Source organism: Rhinichthys klamathensis, unplaced genomic scaffold, assembly GCF_029890125.1.
Source record: "Rhinichthys klamathensis goyatoka isolate OS25496 unplaced genomic scaffold, OSU_Roscu_1.1 h1tg000775l_1, whole genome shotgun sequence".
Lineage (NCBI taxonomy): Eukaryota > Metazoa > Chordata > Actinopteri > Cypriniformes > Leuciscidae > Rhinichthys > Rhinichthys klamathensis.
Window position 1 is genome coordinate 206362 of NW_026607174.1, and position 22298 is coordinate 228659.

A 22298-nucleotide genomic window follows, 5' to 3' on the forward strand; every position below is an offset into this window, starting at 1 on the left:
CTCCTAATGTCTCTTTCTCTATTTGTGCATAGTTTCTTTCAGCCTCAGTCATCGTTCGTGATGCATATGCCACTGGAAACCATGCCAAGTCATGTTTTTGAAGCAGAACTGCTCCAAGTCCATCTTTTGAAGCATCAGTAGATACTTTCACTGGAAGCTCAGGATCAAAGAATTTTAGCACCGGTTCTTTAACTAAGCTGTTCTTGAGCATGTCCCATTCAGTCACATGTTCATGCTCCCATCGCCACTCAGTTCTGCTTTCCAGCAAGCTGCGCAATGCCTTCGTGTTAGCCGACAGATTTGGAATAAATCTTCCCACATAGTTGACTAAGCCTAATGCACGTTGCAGCTCTTTCTTTTCTTTGGGTTGTGGCATTTCTTTTATAGCTCTTATTTTTTCAGGGTCTGGCTGTATCCCTGCAGCAGATAATCTGTCTCCCAGGTAAGTAATGTCTCTCACCCCAAACTGACACTTTTGCTTGTTCAGTTTCAGTCCTGCTTTTCGTGCTCGTGCCATCACTTTTCTCAGTCGCTCATCATGTTCTGCCCTTGTAGCACCCCATACGACTACATCATCTAGAAAGACTCCCACACCTTCCATGCCATCGAACATTTGTTGTACTGTCCTGTGGAAAACCTCTGGAGCTGAGGCAATTCCAAAAGGCATGCGTAGGAAGCAATGTCTACCAAAAGGAGTGTTAAATGTGCACAATGCTGCACTTTCCTTATCCAGTTTAACTTGGTAGAACCCTGATGATGCATCAAGCTTGGAAAAGAACTGTGCACCAGCCATTGCGCTTGTGATGTCTGATTTAGTTGGCAGCCTATAGTGCTCTCTTTTGATCCATTTGTTCAGATCTCTTGGATCGATACAAAGTCTCAAATCACCGTTCTTTTTTTCCACAATGACGAGAGAATTAACCCAGTCAGTAGGTTCTTCCACTTTTCTCACTATCCATTTGTCTATCAAGGATTTCAGTTCTTTTCTCAGTCTTTCTTTCAGGGCTAATGGCACTTTTCTTGCTGCATGGATAACCGGTTCTGCATTTTCTTTCAGCCGTATTTTGTACTGATTAGGTAAGCAACCGATACCTTGGAACACATCCTTGTACTCTCTCATTATCTCAGCGGTAGAATCAGCACATATGTCCATCCGTTTGCTGTGTGCTGCGCCCCTAGTGGTCACTAAAGCGCTATCAATGACATGAACTCTCTTTATAAGCCCAAGTCCTTCACTTGCTTTCAGACCTAAAATCGGCTGTCTATCCTCCTCTACTAGAACAAACAGTGCATTTATGGTGCGTCCTTCTCCTGAAAGACTCGCTCTGAAAACACCCATATGTGGAATCGGCTGATCGTTAAATGCCCTTAAGTCCAATTTCTTTGGTCTCACTTTTGGCTTAACATTCATCTTATTGTAGTATTTTCTCGGCAGAACATTTACTTGTGCACCTGTGTCGATTTTCATTGGCACTGTCACACCATCCACTATCAAAGGTGCTATCCATTCATCATCATTACTGTCCATATTAGTCAGAATTGCTGCTTCGACATACAGAGGTTCTCCGTCTTCACTGTCACTTTCTTCTCGTTTCTGTCCGACGACATGTACCCTTTTCTTTGTGAGACAGGACCTGGCAAAATGATTTTTTCCTCCACACTTTTGACATTCTTTGCCATAAGCTGGACATTCTTTGGGAGCATCTTTACTTCCACATCTCTCACAGTCTCTGCCCTGTGGTTTCCATTTGGATTTTTGTGTCTGTCGCTTATCAAATCTTTTTTTGTGTTTTTCCACCGTATCAACAGCAGCAGTTTCACTTTCGTTTTCAAACGATTTCAATTGCATCTTCGTACTTTCTGCAGCCTGACAAATACCAACTGCTTTCTCAATGGTAAGTTCTGTTTCTTTTAATAACAGCATCCTTACTCTCTTGTCCTGCACTCCTATTACAATTTGATCCCTTATCATGGAGTCGCACAGTGTGCCGAAATTGCAGGATTGACTCTTAAGGCGCAAGTCTGTCACATACTGTTCTATTGATTCAGTCTCTTTCTGCATTCTGTTCCTGAAGACATACCGTTCATATGTTTCATTCTTTCTCGGCGTGCAGTAATCCTCAAACTTGCTCAGTACTGCGGGCAGCGTGTCTCTTTCCTCTTCCGAAAAGACGAACGTGTTGTATACATCCAGCGCAGCCCGACCAGCTACAGTTAGCAACAGAGCTATCTTCCGTCGATCATTTCGTTCGTCAAGCCCAATGGCTAACAAATAAAGCTCAAAACTTTGCCTAAAGGCTTTCCAGTTAGCGTGGACGTTACCCGTCAGCTTCAACTCGTCAGGTGGGCGTATATTATTCATTACACTCATGTTTTACGAGTTTACTCCTGGTACCATGTATTGACTGGACTGTACACATAGACTGCCATTCTCAAGAGTGCTTTATTGCTCAAACTCTGTTAACAAGCAACATGAAGCTACTCCGCTTAACGGCGCCCTCTGTTGGCTGACTGTTACAATAGTCAGTATCAGTACATTATTAACATTAATTGAAGTTTTACAGTATATAGAACCGACATTGAACGCTCCGAGCGAGCTGTGCTGTGGTAAACTCATGGGTAAACTTCTTCTTCTTCTTCTTCTTGTTTAATGGCGATTAACTCCTAAGGAGCATTATCGCCACCTACTGTGCTGGATGGCAAATTAACCTTGGGTGATACGTCTGAATTTTAAAAACTGTCTGCCTGTCTAACTATATCATCCCACATACATCATCATTATTTATCATACCTGCAATAGAGGTTTCATTGAGCTTCATTCGGCGCTGCGTGTTCAGCTCCTCCGTCCACACTCAGCCCCCATGGCGGGTTCAACGTTACACACATATTAAAATCTAAATCCCAAACCTGAATCATATATAAACGCAATTAATGCTCTATATATCTGTCTGTCTATTAAACCTTTTCCTAGAATATCCTCATTCTTCATTATATCCTCTCCATTTTTTAAATGACTGAATAATACATCCCGAAAAATATTATACTTACTACAAATAAATAATACATGACATACATTTTCAGATACACCACATGCATCACATAATTCATTCTCATGTAACCCCATAATTGCCAGTGTTGAGTTTAACCCTGTATGTCCCAGTCTTAACCTAGACAGCAATACCTCTTCTTTCCTATTTTCTCCCTGGCAATGTATCCTCCCTTCTGTCTGTGTGATACTATGACACCATCTCCCTTTGCTACTACTATCCCATCTAATTTGCCACTTATTCATTAACTTCCTCTTTAAAATCGATTTTGCCTCCTTTTTCCCCATAGGTACTCTAACATCCACCTCCCTCTTGTCTAGTGCTTTTTTTGCTAGTTTATCAGCAACTTCATTACCAGATAACCCAACATGTGCTGGTACCCAACAAAAATACACCACTATTCCAGCCTCTTTCAGTCTGTATAATGATAAATATATTTCCATTATTAAATCTTCTCTATCTGATCTTGCATGTACTATACTAATTAAAGCTGAAGAAGAATCTGAACATATTACTACTTTATTTGGTCTGACTTGTTCAACCCACTGTAGTCCTATTATTATAGCTGTTAACTCTGCAGTGTACACGGACATCTCATCAGTCAACCTCAAACTAATCTGTTTTTTAAAATGTGGAATATAATATACTCCTAATCCAACCTTTTGACTGATAGGTTCCTTAGAACCATCTGTAAATATTTGTAATACTGAATAAAATGTGTTTCATGGGTAAACTGCTGCTAGCTAGCCTGCTACTGTGGCTATTTCGAGGGCGTCTGGCCACGCCCCCTTGGCGGGCTCTGACGTGTCTGATGTAATGCTAGCTCATTGGCGCACACGTTGGAGGCGCCCGTGCCATTGGATGTGCAGTTGCCGCAGCACAGCCAATGAGTGACCCAGACACTCACTGTTCTATCTGTGCAGCTGGAAAATGCGTTTTACATTTTAAGCTTCAGAATTTTGCCACTCGTAAAGCAGACAGCCGCGCCTCTGCTACCGCGCGCCTGTTTTTCCACATGATTAGAATATTAATTTTCACCTTCGAATTTCTGTTTTTTAAAACTATTCGAATATATATTCGAATTTAGAATATTCGTTGACAGCCCTAGTACAAACGACATTATGAAATGGTCTTTTTGAGAACTTATAATGCTTTTTTACAAAACTAAAAACTGTACAACAAGCTTACCCCTTCATCTCAACGGCACGCTGACACGTGAAAGCGGTAATCTTCTTTGTTTTCTGATGGATCACAACTAAACTTACACATTACCGCCACCAACTGTGGAGCATAAACCAATAGCTACACTGTAAAAAATTATCGTGATTTTAACGGTAAAAGACTGTAAAAATGCTACAGTGAAAAACTGTTAATTGGTTAACAGAAAGTTTCCTTAATATATACGGCAAATAACTGTGATAGATCTAACGGTACATTTAATGTAATTTTACTGTAAAATACCATTAAATTTACAGTTTTTGAAAGTGAAAAAGATCAACACATTGTATAATTTACAGTGAAAAACTGTAAATTGACATTGCCACAATTCCCTGCGTGACACTTCACATTTGATGTATTTTTGTTGAAATAACTGTTTCTTAGCTTTCTTAGTTCTTTTCTTATCAGTTATGTACATTAGAGTTTTATGTTACATTTAATGTTGTTAAATTAATGTTTATTGCATTTTTAAAATTCATGTGTTACCATGATGCTGTTTAGTGTTTGTGCGAATGACACTGTGCAGCTTCTTTATATAAGTATTAACTTTCTTGCAGAAGAGCTGCCTGTGATGAGCTTTGATTTATCATGTGACTTTCATCACTGCTGTGATGATTGTTGGTTGTCAGTGTATTACAATGGTGCAAAACAGATATTAATACATAAATAGGTTGGTAAATTAACATAATATCAGATAATGAAATACGATTTATTACTGTAAATTTTAAGTTAAGTCTGTAAAACCAATCACGTCTGTACCATATTTTTGACGGTAAAGTTCTGGCAACCACAGCTGCCGGTATTTTACCGTAAAAATGGCTTTTTTTTTTACAGTGTACTACAACACAGGTGATACTAAATAAACCAATCAAAATCCTCTGGAAGTTTGTACAGCCCACTTGCGGCTAAACCATTTGCAGCTGCTCCGACCTCCGTTTATACCCATCTCGCACAAGTCACCTCTCGATGCATCCTCGGTAAACGAGGCGGATCCAGAACACATCCGGGGATTTGAACTGGACTTGGCTAGATCTGGACTTGGCTGGACTTTGAATTAGAACAGAACTTGGGCAGCGACTGATGACGTTTCACAAGAACACAAGTACAGACAAGAACGCATATTGAGAAACAGTCATTGGAGCACACTAGCTTATAGATAGCCGTAAGGCTAACATTCAAAAAGCCAAACAACTTCTATTTTGATTTCATGGGGGCTTTACTGTCCTTACCAGTGTCCTCATTAGTGAACACGATTTACTGATTCACCAGCTAGGGAAGATAGGGAGCTGATTGAGACGCATCGGCAATCTATTGATATTCCTGCAGTTCCCGGATGTGAAATGTTGAATTTTCTGTCGAATTTGAACCACTGAATTTGCAAAGCAAAATGAAATGGACTGTAAATTGCCTGTCGAATATTTTAGGGTGTGTTTTTAAACAGAATGATCATTTTGGAAGTAAAATCTTTTATATGGATTATTGAATTTTATTAGGTTATATGGATTATTGAATTTCTAATAATGAAAATGAGTGTGAAATGTTTTTATTTTCACATCTTAAAAATAGCCTACACTTCAGCCCAAAAAAAAGACAAAAAATGCAATACATTAAAATGCAGGCACGGTTAATGCAGTGCATATTTTTTTCAATTAGTGCGATTCAATAAGCTTTTTTTGTTTCAAAAACATTTGGCATTACTTTACTTCCATAGACTGTAGATCACAGTTATGTTTTAGTTCCTGATTCCTGCTCCTAGACCAAATATCAGTCATATAGGCTATATTGGTTTAATAATAATTATATATATATATATATAATATTATTAAACCACTATTTCCAATTAAAGGTGTTTATCTTCATAATTTTTTCTTGGATTGGAGGTCAACTAAGAGCAATGAAACAACCAGATGAGCTACAATAGCAGTCAGAGCTCTACTAGGCTACTAACTAAACTAGACTTATTAGTTCATTTTCCCAACATTGCTCTAATGCTTAAATACTGTGATGGGCTGATTCTCTAAAGCTGAGGTTATCTATATATCTCAAAATTTAATGACACCATATTCAACTGATGATCACAAAAGTAGGAATCGTTGTTCTTGTATGAAAGAAAGACAAATTAGTTTTTAAAACCGAAAGCCCCATTAGTTTTCCACCAGTGTCTTCATGACCTACACATTACTCTTCAACCCCCATATATAGGGATCAAACTATATCATTTTTTCAAGAGAATATGGCTTCAAACAGTCCTTTGAGGGCTTTGTCTGTTTGGATTCCCGCCATAGCTTTCTATAGCGGAAAACAGAGCACTTACGCGATTTTACGCGCTCAACTCTTGATGTGATCTACACACTATAGACTGAGAGAAATAAACAATCCCGATGATGTGAAGATCGACGGATGTGGGCGGGGCTATGCGCGAGACACGTCACTAGCGCCGCCCCTCAAGCCTCACGTGACCTGGATGTTGACGTACACTGCGGGACGTTGGCGCGGTTTAATCCAAACCCGGCTGCTGTTCGTACGTGCGGTTTGTAATTTTCACTTGAAGAAATGTCCGAACAGCAAATATACAGCTACGAAAACGACTGCAAACCTGACGAAAACAGGTAAGAATTTAAAACCTTGGTGTGTGTGTGTGGTTGTTTTTACTTTTCATGGTTATTCACGGTTTGCTAGCATAGCAAGACACTAAGTAACGTTAAGCTATTGTCTTCCGGAGTGCTACATTTAGTCTATTTTGGGTCATTAAAGCATGTGTTTTTTCACTCCTTTTAACTTATTCCAGTTTCCCCCCATGTATCCCTAACTCTTTTAAGTATGGACACATTTCTGCGGCTAGTGAAAGAGGTGTGAGATCTCCCGCCTTCGTTTGGGGTGTAAATGATTATTTGGCGCCATGAGAACATTAGATTTTATCACCGCATTCATGAAAACTACATTAAACTACTTCTCTCAGTATGCCTGTTTAATTCAGTCGTTATATTTCTGGTGTGTGTAGTGAGCAGCGTGTGTGTTGACAGCAGATTATTTGTGGCGCCTTGGAAACAAAGGCTAACTTAAACAGAAATATTAGCTTGTTTTCGGTTAAAAAGTTGCTTAACTTATTGGTGCAAAAATATATTTATAGCACGGCAGATTTTGTGACCAAGTGTGTATAATGATTAATGTTTTTGCATTGAGTTCATTATTTACTAAATAAATAAAATTCTCATGCTTTAATGCATGTACAATGTTCAGATAATGTGTAAAAATCATTGTTTTTTTAATGCTTCTCATGTCTTTTGTCTTGGTTGAAGGAACAGAGGCGCTTCCCGATGGTCCCAGTGTAGGAAGCGCGGAGCAGATGGTAGTCTGAGGAAAGCTCATGCTGAGGAAGATCAGAGATGTTCACGCCGACCCGAGAGGTGCGTTCAGTGTCTGATCATAACCTGTGCATGAAAAACTGCTCTCTCAAGAAAGGCAACTTTGCTTCGACATTTTGTTCAGTATATCAGATGCATAAATTCTAACCTCTTTGCTAATTTAATTAAATTGCATCTAATCTAATACTGGCATCCGAATGATGGTCAGTTAAAGGGATAGTTCACCCCAAAAAATGAAAATTAGCCCATGATTTACTCACCCTGAAGCCGTCTTAGGTGTATATGACATTCTTCTTTCAGACGAACACAATCTGAGTTATATTAAAAAGTTTCCTGGCTCTTCCAAGCTTTATAATGGCAGTGAATGGCCTTTTTGGTTTTGAAGTCCAAAAAAGTGCATCTGTCCATCATAAAAGTGCATCTATCCATCATAAAAGTGCATCTATCCATCATAAAAGTGCATCTGTCCATCATAAAAGTGCATCTATCCATCATAAAAGTGCATCTATCCATCATAAAAGTGCATCTATCATCATAAAAGTGCGTCTATTCCTCATAAAAGTGCATCTATTCCTCATAAAAGTGCATCTATTCCTCATAAAAGTGCATCTATTCCTCATAAAAGTGCATCTATTCCTCATAAAAGTGCATCTATTCCTCATAAAAGTGCATCTATTCCTCATAAAAGTGCATCCGTCCATCATAAAAGTGCATTTATCCATTATAAAAGTGCATCTATCCATGATAAAAGTGCATCTATCATCATAAAAGTGCGTCTATTCCTCATAAAAGTGCATCTATCCATCATAAAAGTGCATCTGTCCATCATAAAAGTGCATCTATCCATCATAAAAGTGCATCTATCATCATAAAAGTGCGTCTATTCCTCATAAAAGTGCATCTATTCCTCATAAAAGTGCATCTATTCCTCATAAAAGTGCATCTATTCCTCATAAAAGTGCATCCGTCCATCATAAAAGTGCATTTATCCATTATAAAAGTGCATCTATCCATGATAAAAGTGCATCTATCATCATAAAAGTGCGTCTATTCCTCATAAAAGTGCATCTATCATCATAAAAGTGCGTCTATTCCTCATAAAAGTGCATCTGTCCATCATAAAAGTGCATCTGTCCATCATAAAAGTGCGTCTGTCCATCATAAAAGTGCGTCTGTCCATCATAAGTGCATAAAGTGCATCTGTCCATCATAAAAGTGCATAAAGTGCATCTGTCCAAAAGTGCATCTGTCCATCATAAAAGTAATCCACACGACTCTAATAAAGGCTATCTGAAGTGAAGCGATACATTTTTGTAAGAAAAATATCCATATTTATAATTTTCTAAACTATAATCACTGTCTTCTGGTAATGGCCGTACGCGGGTGTAGTTCCTGTGGAAGAGTGACCTCTGACCCCTGAGGCCACTTCCACACGAAGCCAGAGCTTTCCTTATCCGATCTTTTCCCCCTCGTTCTAAAATAAATACAAATTCTGTAAACACGGCATCGTCTCAAGAAATCTCTGCGTTCACATGTAGTATACATGCCAAACCATTATGTGGCGCTGTAATTCTGCCAGGAAACATTTATTTTTAACCAAGAACTTTATTGAACAATATACATATGTATTTATGATACAAAATATGAAACGTCTTAATCAGACAAGAATCATAGAAATAAGAAAATATAAATAAAGAAATATAAGAGGCTCAGTAACGAACACAAGCATGTAGTCCGCTGTCACGTGATGCAGTGGCGATGACATCACTCTTTCACAAAATATACACGCATTGGCTCGACACACAGATATTAATAAAACTCTGATTGTATTCGTCTGAAAGAAGAAACTCATAAACACCTAGGATGTCTTGAGGGAGAGTAAATCATGGGCTAATGTTCATGTTTGTGTGAACTCCCTTCAGTTGGTCCTCACTGAACAGGTCTGACGTGATGTGTGTGTGTGTGTGTGTGTGTGTGTGTGTGTGTGTGTGTGTGTGTGCAGTTTCACGACCCCGGAGAGCGAGGGCCCGGTGTCCAGAGTGAGGAACTGGGGTGACGAGGTGGAGGCCGAGGAGATGCGCTCAGACGTGCGGCGCGACGTGCACCGGTCCGTTGCCTCGCTGCATTCATGCTTTTCAATCAAATCAGATTCATATTACATGCATGACCATTTTTCTGGGCTAAATATAAATTTGATTTGTTAATATGAATGTACAGGCGTCATTGATAAGCCGTTAATTGGAGATTTCTCTTTTCCAGATACAGGAGGAGGATTCTTGCAGTAGATGTTCCTCAAAGAGACAGAAAACTCTCATCTGGAAGGTTTGTGATTGTAACATTTTCTGTGTTTGAGTCTCCAAAAAGCTGGTGACACTTTCCCATGTTAAAATCCTTTCTGCTGCTGATCCCCTGAAGAGCGTATCACTAAGACTGTGTGCTTTCAAAACAATGCGGGAACATCGGCTCAAACAATGGTGTGTTTAGTGAACAATGGCAGGTGTTTTGGGGGGGATATTTTTTATTTACTTTAAGCAAAATCTAAGAATGAAATCGTGTGACATCATTTCATGCAAAATTCAGGCCATAACGAAGTTTGTTTCGGGAGTTCAAAACCGCTTGCTAAAGTGAACTGTCCAGGAGAGTTCCAGCCTTCCAGCTCCCATTGGTCCGAATGGTGATGATGTCATAGGTGGGTGTGGCTCTGAGGCTCCGCCCTCTTTGAGGTCATTTCTTGTGTTCAGTCCGTTGAGGTTGAAACATGAACACACTGGAGAGGCACTCCAGTCACATCACGTGTAGTTATACCGCACTTTATACAGCATATTGCTTAAAATCAAGCAGCTTTACAGTATTAAACGTGTAAAATAACTGTCACTTTCAATTAGAATTACAACATTTTCTACTATAAAGTGCCTCTCCAGTGTGTTCATGTTTTATCTCGTGTCTGACCTCGACGGACTGACCAGAAGAAATTAATCCGAGAAGATTTACAGCTCAAAGAGGGCGGAGCCTAAGAGCCACACCCACATCATCACCATACGGACCAATAGGAGCTGGAAGGGGTTTAGCAGACAGAGCGAACTTCTCCGGAAAGTTCACTTTGGCAAGCGGTTTCAAACACAAAACCAACTATTTCAGACAAATGCTGTTCTTTTGAACTTTCTATCCATCAAAGAATCCTGAAATAAAAATGTAAATAACTGTTTTCGACATTGATAATGAGAAATGTTTCTTGAGCATCAAATTAGAGTGAGTTCTGAAGGATCATGTGACACTGAAGAGTAATGATGCTGAAAATACAGCGTTGATCACAGGAATAAATTACACTTTACTGTATATTCACATACATTGTAATAATATTTCACAATATTACTGTTTTTGTATTTTTAATCAAGTAAATGCAGAAGAGTTCTTTTAAAACATTAAAAAGCGCCCTGATCCAAACCTTTTGAACGGCAGTGTGTCTTCAGGTGTAGCTTGTCTTGTCTCGAGTCGTAACCCGAGCTTTTCTTGTCCCCCAGTTCCGACTCCCGAGACTCTCGAGACTCTCCGGCTAAAGGCGACATGGAGACCGACGAGGCCGTACTCGTGCGGCGCCAGAAGCAGATCAACTACGGGAAGAACACTCTCTCGTATGACCGATACATCAAAGAAGTGCCCAAGTGCGTGAGGGGTCTCTAAACACACGAGTAATCTCCTACGACCTCTCGCATAGCCTTGTTCTTACAGTATTTAAGATTATTTGTATTATTTTAGGCCTATGAGAGAGCCGGGCGTTCATCCAAAGACTCCAAACAAGTTTAAGAAGTACAGCCGGCGCTCGTGGGACCAGCAGATCAAGCTGTGGCGGGTCAAGCTGCACGCCTGGGACCCCCCCGCCGGAGACCTGCAGCAGATGTGAGATACACCCCGCCTCAGTGTCTTCAGGGGACACACCATTACACACACACACACACCCCGCCTCAGTGTCCTCAGGGGACACACCATTACACACACACACACACACACACACCGTGAGCAATAGGATCGCCATTGGCTATAGGACATTTTATAGTTTACTCGCCATGCTGATATACTATATACATGTGAAACTCTAAAAATTAGAATGTGTAATTCAAATTAAAAGGTGAAACTAATATATTAAGTATATATAACATTTTTAGTTTACTCTCCAAACTGCTATACTAATATATATGTATATATACAGGTGAAACTTAAAAAATTAGAATATTGTGCAAAAGTTTGTGTATTTCATAATTCAAATTAAAAGGTGAAACTAATATATTTAGTATATATAACTATATACTTATGCATGATTATACTTTTCAGATGGCCGACATTTGTGTATTTAAAATCCTTTTTTTTTTATTGATTTCATGTAATATTCTAATTTCCTGAGATTTTGAATTTGGGGTTTTCATAAACTGTACACCATAATCATCACAATTATAGCCTTTGCACGTTCTAATTTTTCGAGTTCCACCTGTATGTGTATATATATATATAACGGTTCAATACGTGTATCGTTACACCCCTATTATTTAGTCTCATATGCGAGTGATTTATTCTCATTGTATAGTTCAGCACAGAGGTGTAACAAGGATTAACCCTTTAGGCACCAGAGGTTTTTTCCTAAAACGTTCGATTTTGACATCTTAAGGTCAAAAGGCTATATCTTAAAAGTGATAAAAGATAGAGACTTTCTGTAAATTAGAGAAATATTAAGAATGACCCAAAGTTTATGTAGGGATTACATTTTCCTATCTAATTAGCATATGGTGGCGGCAATCTTGGATTATAGAATTTTCATGAAAAGTCACATGTTTAAATGATAAAATGCAGCACTTCTTTCCCCCCAAAATGTCCATCACCTTCTGTATGCTATATTGCACAATACTGAATGCTCAGGTATATAGTAAGTAGTAAACAAACTGTGCAAATCATTACTAATAAATGGTAGAAACAATCCGAATGCATGTAGTGGTTGCCTTTTGCTGTAGAGATTTTCCATTTGCTAAATACAGTAGGCACTCTGATTCCATGTATGGGGCACATAAATATTATTCATATGACATACAAACTAGGGATGCTCATATTGACCGTTTAACCGTTAACCGAAAGTAAAAAATTTGACCGATTAATACTATCAGTTAAACGGTTTAAGTTATTTATTTTTTATTTTTTTATTTATTTAGTTTGCTGCATGGTTAAAAAAAATACTATATAGCCTATATTTGTAAACTCACTGGGCGCGTCGACACGCGCAACCGCACGTGCCTAGAGACATATTTCACTGAGCAAGCAAAATGAAGCGAGCGAGCGAAAAGAAGTAGCCTACTGTGTGGGACCATCTCGACAGAAAGGGCGACGAAGTTACTTGCAAAATATGCTACGCGGTATTAAAATACAGCAGTAGTTACAAGTTAAATGCAAATATATCTTGCGAGGCAAACATCCACAAGCAAATGAAAGTCGCTTCACGAAGCTGGCCATTCTAGCGAGACGTTATCTCTGTATTCCCGGGACATCTGTGCCATCGGATCATGTGTTTTCGGCCGCGGGTCGAACTCAACAGGCTGCGCTCCAGACTAACCCCACATCATGTAGACATGTTACTTTTTTAAATAAAAACTAGACAATATGTGGATTGAGGTAGGCCTGCTATTTTTATTTGACGAAAAAACTTAGTCTGGAGGGGGAAAATTGCATTTTTTTCAAAGCTTCAAACGGATTCAGTGTTTTCTTTTTGTCATCTTAATTTGTTAACTATTTAAGAAATAAAATAAAGAAAAAACATAAAATAGGCCTACACAATTTTATGTTTTTTATTTATTTTATTTTATTCTGTTGTCACTGTCAAGTGCGTGAAAATTGAATGTGAATCCAGGTTCTGTTGTTGATCTGCTCTGCTGTTTGCACGTTAAAATAAACCTGTGGGGGGGAAAACGGGTCACAGACACTCAATTTTATTTTTATTTAAATTAATAGGCTATTATAATCTTATCAGTTAACGGTTAATAATCGGATAACGAGTGTCGGTTGTCGGTCGGGAAAATTAACCGAAATGAGCATCCCTAATACAAACACAAGTAGACAAGACCTGTTTAGTTCAAACGCTCACTCGCCACGGCAAGGCCCAGATCATGAGTGAGATGATAAGAGCAGCGCGGCCAGATCGAGTGTGCACAGCTCGGACTACTGTCATTGTCATTGCGACTCCTCACCCTGCCTCCACGTCGCCCCCTAACTGTCCTATGAATACCTCGACCTCGTCTAACATACCCAGTGACATTAGATAAAGTCTCCACCACAATACTGTCGCCGCGGTTGTGGAGAGGATCTAATAAAAATGGCTCTCGCACACTAGCTCTGCACTGATTCAATGCGCTCTAACTCGAACATTTTGTATAGAAGCATGACGTTTTTTTGAGTCGAACGAAATTTGACACCCAATTTGACAAAATCGGGCGTTTTATTCAGTGCCGCATCTTGTCGAGTAAACTCGACCGTGGCGCCTAGAGGGTTAATGTTGTGTAGTGTGTTTCCAGTGCTGGTTTACTCAGTGTTGTGTTTCTGTGTCAGAGAGGAGATTGACCTGGGTGAAATCATGGACTTCGAGTTGGACGTGGAGTGTTCTGCGGATCCCGAATCCCAGTGTCCCACAGCCGACGCGGCACCACTGTCCCTGACGCAGGTGAGATTCCCAGTTCCCAACACGGGCGCACATCAGATCACACACACCCGGAATACACCTTTTCTGTGTGATTAAAAAATGTCCAGAATTTTGTGAAAACCTCATTATATCATGGCATACAGCATTCCTACGCAGTTTGGAGAAGTATGGAGATTTGGTTTTAGTCATTTCCAGGACTGGATGAGTGTGGAAAAAAATTCTACAAATACATTTATCAAACAAGCTGAGTGTTTTCATGGCAAACGTTCAGTGATCGTCGAACACAATTGAATAAATTCAAGGTGCACATTTTTTACTAAGGAAAGCTCTTTGTCTGCCAGAGAAAATAACTATATTTACAAATAACTGTTAAAATGCTTTTCTTACTTAGTATTTCTGTCTTGTTTCCAGTCCAAATATCTAAAAATTCCTAAATCAAGAAGCTTTTACTAGAGTAGTCCAATGACAAAGGGGTCTGAAAAATAACCTTAATTCAAATGGAAAACGCATAATAGCAGATTTACAGACAACAGATCATTTAGCTGTTAGATCAAAGGTCTGAAAAAGCGTGTTTATTTGTCCTCTGCCGTTGTAACGCATCTATAGTGTGCCACTTGCACAGACACGGATAGGCATGGAGACTCTGAGACGCGTCAGTACCACTTTCAGTCAGAGTTTGAGGTTTTGAATTGTTTCTGAGCGTGTCCTCTCGTCCTGCAGGACTCATTCACAGGAACCCCTAAGAAGATGATGAAGATGGAGGATGCGGAGATGTGCTGAGAGCCGAGTCTCCGAGGGATCCCGAGCATCTGGACCGGTTTAATGCACTGTTCGTCTCACTGTTGGTGTGAGGATTACACCGCTTCCACAGGTTCTGCTGTGTGTGATCCACAGGTGTCCACCGCTGCTTCAAGAGAAGGTGTCGCCCTCGCCCTCGGCACCGAATCCACCGCTCTTTCCACCGGTTTCCTTTTTTGGGTCTTTGAAAAGAAAGTGTACATGTGTAAATTGTGGAGTTGTTTGGCGTTCTGTGGTGGTCGTCCAGCGCTCAGTGAACCTCTCGTGTATTTATCAGTTTGTTGAACTCACAGCAAATTTACAATGTTAAGTAGATTGTGATTTTTAATGTTGCTTTTTAAAAGATTTTCTTTTTTCGATTTGTTAATTTCTATTTTATTAAGAACCTTTTGAAAATAAATATTAAACTGGAATGACCAAGTGATATTTGTCAGTTATTCGTCTCACTATTATCAGGAGAATGTGTTCATATCAAGTAAATTAATGCTTTTACTGTCTAATGTGGGTGTTTTCAAGCTTTGAGACCCTACATTTGATTATCTTCATGAAAGGGACCCCATCCTAATTTTAAAAGACTTTTATAGATTTTATTTAAGTTAGTCTTATATTTTAAAATTTCTTGTATAAAGATCATTGCTCAAAATATTATTTTATGCAGTTACATCATTACCATATTATAATACTGCACTGTTATACTGCACGTGTTTATTCACTCATTTACTTATTTTAATCTTTTTTTTTTTAAATTAAAAACGAGATATTCTCCATTTTAACCAATCAAAAAATCGATTGACATTCGGGAAGCTCTCTGATTGGTGGATCGTCGCTACCATGTAACAACCTGACACAAAAATTCTTGTGCTTTGTGTTTTTGCATGATGATAAATTGTATTTTAAGTAATTAGCTCCATAATCATCAAGTTCCTCATCAAAGTACTTTTGACTCGGGGCTAGAGTATATTTTAGAGAAAATCCTACAGTTGACTCTTGATATGAGAAGCGTATCATAACCAGAGAGCAACTGCACAAGTCATTACTAGTATTTCTTTTCACCAAATCCCAGCATGCACTGCAGTCACTGGTGCTGAGAACAGGTCCTGTTACATCATCAATGGCCATTTTGTCCTATTTATGTTATTATGACTTACTGTATATTTGTCACATTAGTTGTTGTTTTTATTTATCCTTTATTTTACCAGGTGATGTCCCATTGAGATATTCAAATCTCTTTTACAAGGGAGCAACAATTGCACACATTTCACAGAATCACAACAAATTTACAGTACATGTAAAACAATCAAATTTGTACTTAAAATCCATTTAATTCCATAATTTTGCATCTTGTGTGGGGCTTTATATATATAAGTATAAAAAATATAAACATTGTCAAACTCTTTTAAATAACGGTTAGTTAAAGTAAACTAAATGATTTAGTTTGTCTTGTTATTCTGTCAATCATTATGCATGAATATAAACCGCTGCTGGGCTCACAGTGCATTCATGTTTCCAGAGCTCGAGTTATAGGATAATATACATATGAACATATGAGGATTTCACTGGCAAGTAGATTACTAAAATATGTCGACACTTTATCTTGTAAATGTGAATTTAAACAGTTTAATTATTGTAAGACTTGATTAATAATTACTTAAGTATTGAATTTATAATAATAATTACTTTGTAATTTACAGTACAGTAGACATTTTCTTGATCAAATATTACATGCAAAAACACTATTATTTTAGTACATACACACAGTTATTACACAATATTTTATCCGATTGACCCTAATATGCAGAAGCAGAAAACAGGGAAGAAGCCTTAAAGCCTGGCCTTAACAAAGACTGAATCATTTAATAGTGAAATTGCTCTGGGAAAAAAATGAATTGGCCGTTTTAATGAGTTTCAATGGAGACATTTTTGTCCTTAAGGTCCAAACTTGAGTGTAATTATTTTATGTACCCGGTGATTTATGAAAGGAAATGAGGGGGAAATATACATTAGGATTTATACAAGGAAAGTAAACATTATCCAAAAAAATTAAAAATTAGAGAAAAAAGTCCTTAAGGAATCACAAGGGTTAAGTTGGCTCTAAATTTGAAATTGATCAATGAGACCCTTTGATTACAGTGTTATTATTGAAGCATAATGTGCAAAACTGTATTAGAAGCAGAATCAGATTTAACTGTGATTTTCTGCTGTAATAAACAGTTTAACTGGTAAGATCCTCAGAGGAGTTGTGCAGCCATTACATAAGAATGGAAAGACAGTTTGTGTGAAGGATGTCCTGAATGTGAGTAAATGTGTGTTAGTTACAGGATCAGAGAATGACACCTTTCCTCTGTCATAGTCCAGCTGAACTCTCACACGCTGGAGCTTCTGTTTAACAGTAAAGACAGTGCCGGGTTGCTCTGGGGATTTTGAGCTGTATTTGCTGTTTATGAACCACACACACCAGACATTAGAGTTAAAGAAATCCTCTCCCTTCCTTTGGATTGATGCTGTGGTTATTCCAAGACCCCAGCGTGTATTGTCTCCAACCTCCACATCCCAGCAGTGTGTTCCTGAGTTAAAGCCCTCAGATCCCAGGACACATGGATAATAGTCAAACCTCTCTGGATTATCAGGAAGTGTTTTATCTTCATCACTGACCGACACACTGGTCAGATCAGCAGAGAGTGTGAGACGACGATTTGCTGTGTTTGGATCCAGAGTCAACGGAGCTGCAAAGAGAATAACATCAGATTAGAGGATCAAATACTGTATGATGATTATAGAAAGTTAAAACACAAATAAAGACTTTGTTGAAAGAAATCATAAATCATGCTGTCATAACAATGGTCTCTCAGTTACTGTCAGAATGGATTGAGGCTCCAGGTTTAATATCAGTATTTAATAAACACTATTGTATCCCAATACATAAACATAGATCATGAGGAATAGACTTTTATTATGAGTTCGCTGAATGATCTGATGATTTACTTTAATACACTTCAGTAATTCAAGTGATTTTTAATATATATATATATAACGTTGTATACATATTAATGTTATAATATGTATAATGTTGTGTGTGTTTATATCTGAACTATCTTCTGCACTGGTGTGAAATCTGCCGAGACTCACTGTGTTGGACAGTTTCCAGCATCTTCTTCCAGACTCTGAACGGCAGGTTACCCAGATAACGCCACACATGAATCAAAGCTCCAGAACTCATCCGTGGATCCGGCTGTGAGATCTGGACTCTGAGGAACATTCAGGAGTCAGAACTGCAGTGAATTTGAGTTCAGATCCACTGAGAGAAGAGATACGAGCAGCTCACTTACCTTTCCATCGAGACTTTATAGTTCTGGAAAATATAGAGTTTGAAAACATTTTAATATCTTATCAAACACTCTCACTGTCAATGAGTCTCTCTATACAAGTTGTTTTCTGCACAGAGAATGAAGCCAGATTGATTTGTCACCTTTAGAAACGAAACGTCATTGTCTTTCATCATCTCCTCCATGTCTCTGAGTGTGTGTGAAAGAGCTGAGATGTGTGTGTTCATCTCCTCCAGCTTCTCCTTCATCCTCTGCTTCTTCTGCTCCTCTTCCTCCCTCAGTGCAGTGATTGTAGCTTCTTCTTCGTCTCTGAGAAACTGATGAAGCTTCTCAAACTCTTCTTTAATCTGACGCTCTGTGTGCTCAGCTTGAGACTGAAATCAAATCACATTCACTTCAGTCAGCTCTGTATGAACACACACTCCACTAATGTCCATAATAAACTCTGTGTGTGAATGTTGAGTATTTAACTCTTTATACATCCTCACCGTGATGTGTTCAATTGTTTCATCAAACTTGTTCTTCACTTCTTCTCCATGTTTGAGCTTGTTTTGTAAGGACGTCAGTGCTGTATTAAATTCCTCCTACAGGTTAAAGTGAAAATCTGTGAAACTTATGCAGCTATAAGAGTTAAATATTGTATTTTTATTTATATGATGAATGGGGGAAGCGTTTGTGCCTGACAATTGCAGGAAATATATTTAATAGTGCTGTCAAACGATTAAAATATTTAATCGCGATTAATCGTATTAATGTCATAGTTAACTCGCGACTAATCGCATTTAATCGCACATTTTTATCTATTCTAAATGCCTCTTGATTTCTTTTTGTCCCATTATTTTTTCTCATTTTAATGCTCTTATCAACATGGAAAAGTGGATCGGCTTGCTTTGTGCAAATGTTTTTTATTGAGAACAACATTGACATATACTGTGTTCAATTTCACACTAACATTCTCACTTGGAGCAAATAATCTCTCACACAATGTAACACTGTCCATCAATAAAAGGGTGAAAGAAATACAGACGAGGTCCTGATATTGACGAGGGGGCGGAGAATTCGCATCAGCTGTGTGTGTGTGTGTGTGTGTGTGTGTGTGTGTGTGTGTGTGTGTGTGTGTGTGTGTGTGTGTGTGTGTGTGTGTGTGTGTGTGTGTGTGCCATCATCAAGTGGTGTTTCAGACTGGACGTGCTGCGATGATGATAGCTCAGTTCACAACGACAAAACACACAGATCACTTTGGTCTCGTCAATGGACCCATTTGGCAACTTTTTAAAAGTAAACTTTCCATTCAGAATCTTATTGGCATCCATTTCGGTGTCTCGCGCTCGTCATCTACTCAAAACTGGATGTTTTGAACGTTCCTATAACATTCAGATAACGTTTTTATAACTTAATGGGAACGTTATGAAAACGTTCTTATAACCTAAAATTGTTAGCTAGGGAAGAGGAGAGATTCGCGATTGCACTGAACACGTTTTAAGTGCAGGCATATTCTCTGAGCGAGCCCAGAGAAAATTCTTACAAGAGCAGCGTGTATCTGAGAGCGCGCGACTCGAGCAGAGAGATTCGCGCTCGCGCATCCGGCTCGCAAGCCCAAACAAGTGTGTGCGGCGTGCCTGTTGTTTTGTTTCCGGTCTAGCTAGATCCGCTTGCGCTTTCAAAACGTCCATGCCGAGTCCTGTTGCAAAAGCATGTGAAAAAAACTACAAAGTTTGCTAGGCCAAAAAGACCGTTAATCGCGCGATAAAAAAATGAACGCCGTTAAAATGGGTTTGCGTTAACGCCGTTAATAACGCGTTTAACTGACAGCCCTTAATGATTTCATTTCGAAAGCATGAACATCAAGAAATCATGTTTTCATCAAACAAATGTTTTTTTTTTTTTTTTTTGCAATGGCCAATTCTTAATTATTTTATCCATGCAGTTTTAAATTTATGGTTGTGCAAAATAAATACAGAAAGTGAAATTATGTTGGTATCAAACACTTTTGGGTGTGTTTTAAATCACATTATTATTGAAAAAATAATAATAACCCATGATATTTCTAATTTGTCATAACACGTTTTGTGCCAATGCTGTTACATTCAAGAAGATTTGAACATCAGAGGGTCGGAGATTAGTGTAGAGTTTTACATAAGTAATAAATCATAGTCTGAGCAAATATAAACACTGGTCTATTGTATAATAATAATGTTTCTATGTTTAGCACTGTATTTAGCATATGAAATGAGAGATGTGTCTTACCTTGTAAGAGGAAAGCACTTCACTGATGGGTCTGAATGTGTGATTGGTGTGTTTCTCTGAGTCTCTGCACACTAAACACACAGGCTGTTTGTCCTCCAGACAGAAGAGTTTGAGTTTCTCACTGTGTAAACTGCAGATCTCCTCAGATCCTGATGAACGTTTCTCATTTCTCTCCTTCAGGAACGACTCACACAAGTTTTTTAACGCTAGATTAACTGGAGGATCATCTCTTGAGGATCTTCTCCTGCAGACAGGACACTCCTGAGTTTCCTTAGTTCTCCAGAACTGTTGTAGACACTCTTTACAGAAACTGTGACTGCAGGACAGAAGAACAGGAGCCTTGAAGATTTCATAGCAAACAGGACAAGAAAGCTCTTCCACAGATTTTGAATCCATTTCCTCGTCTTGTAAAAATCTACAATTTACTTTCACTTTCTGAACTTTGGTTCACAGAGTAAATAACCATTACAATCAAAATCTCATGCAGGTTCATAAAGAAATAAACAAAAATGCTATAATATAAAGTGTCTTCCTCTGTTCTTCACAACTCGTTTCAGCTTTCAGTAAAAATGAAAGGTAGAAATAAAGACTAGTCACTTCCTGGTAGATTAAGAGGGTGGAGTTTCTGATGTCCTTCTGGGACTGGTTGCATGAACCACTGAAACTAGTCATACAAGTTAGTCATACATTTTTTTTCTTTAAGACTGGTCATTACTTTAATGCCGAGTTCAGACTGCACGATTTTAGCCCCGATTTTGGCTCGCCGACAGGTTTTGAGAAATCGCCGACAAATGCCCGAAATCACAGGCAAATCGGTGCTCGTTCACGCGAGTGACAATCACGCAGTGTGAATGAACAAAGACGCGATCTGAGAGAATCGCCGACAAGTCGCCGACGCCCGTGAGATATTTGGCATGCTAAATATCTGGACCTGTCGGCGATTCACAATCCTGCTGTGTGAATGTGTTCTGACTGAAAACTACATCGGCGATGACCGACAGCCAATGAGAGAGCAAGATACAGGGAGGAGGGGGAGGAGTTATAGACCAGAATATCAGTATTTTAATAGATAGGCCTATATTTACAATTATATCAAACAGAAACAAAGCACAAACATTTGCATGACCAGCAGCAACAGCAGGACATTTGCAAAATTATTTATTTACCCCCAACTCTCTTTGCAAAACACAGTTCCTTGCTCCCCTCGTCTTCCCAACCATTTCCTGCATAAACTGTTTTTTTATTTTTCATTTTCGCTACAAATCAGTGCACAGACAATTTGTAGGCTACAAATTCAGTGTCGCGCGAGAACTCCGGTCTCACGCACGCGTGATCTTCCGTTATTTCCTATCACTTCTCGCGTTTGTTTGGTTGTGAAACGTAGTTTGCGGACCAGGCAGAAGTTGTCGGCGATTTTGTAAAGTCATGCAGTGTGAAACCTCCTGTCGCCGATCCATCGTGCAGTGTGAACACAGCAGCAACTGAACGTTACCCCAGATAGTCATGCAGTGTGAAAACAACAGTGACCCGATTATTTTGAAAATCGTGCAGTCTGAACTCGGCATAAGTCAGTTACATAAAAAATGTATTTAAAAAATATAAGACTGATTGTCCCTTCTAGTGGGTC

At 38.8% G+C, this 22298-nt stretch overlaps 2 protein-coding genes across 4 annotated transcripts in view; one reads left to right on the forward strand and one right to left on the reverse strand.

Annotated features, from left to right (window-relative positions):
- The window catches only part of LOC130077742 (E3 ubiquitin-protein ligase TRIM35-like), a 40675-nt gene extending 19388 nt beyond the window's left edge, over positions 1–21287 (reverse strand). The window contains exons 1-6 of one of the 3 annotated variants that reach the window (XM_056243078.1): positions 20672–21286; positions 18913–19008; positions 18568–18798; positions 18428–18450; positions 18228–18346; positions 17152–17824 (exon numbers count right to left, since the gene is read on the reverse strand). In XM_056243078.1, the coding sequence (XP_056099053.1) occupies positions 17283–17824; positions 18228–18346; positions 18428–18450; positions 18568–18798; positions 18913–19008; positions 20672–21067 (1407 nt within the window). In that variant the 5' untranslated portion in view covers positions 21068–21286 and the 3' untranslated portion in view covers positions 17152–17282. Of the gene's footprint in view, positions 1–17151; positions 17825–18227; positions 18347–18427; positions 18451–18567; positions 18799–18912; positions 19009–20671 lie in introns of those variants that run through there. The other 2 variants (XM_056243077.1, XM_056243076.1) reach the window with 2 other exon arrangements.
- slbp (stem-loop binding protein) lies at positions 6716–15186 on the forward strand. The gene is made up of 8 exons (XM_056243080.1): positions 6716–6874; positions 7565–7672; positions 9633–9737; positions 9890–9952; positions 11152–11292; positions 11387–11527; positions 14213–14324; positions 15024–15186. Exons 1-8 carry the CDS (start codon positions 6819–6821, stop codon positions 15081–15083), a joined length of 786 nt encoding a protein of 261 aa, XP_056099055.1. The 5' UTR covers positions 6716–6818; the 3' UTR covers positions 15084–15186.
- Positions 21288–22298: the final 1011 nt, after the last annotated feature.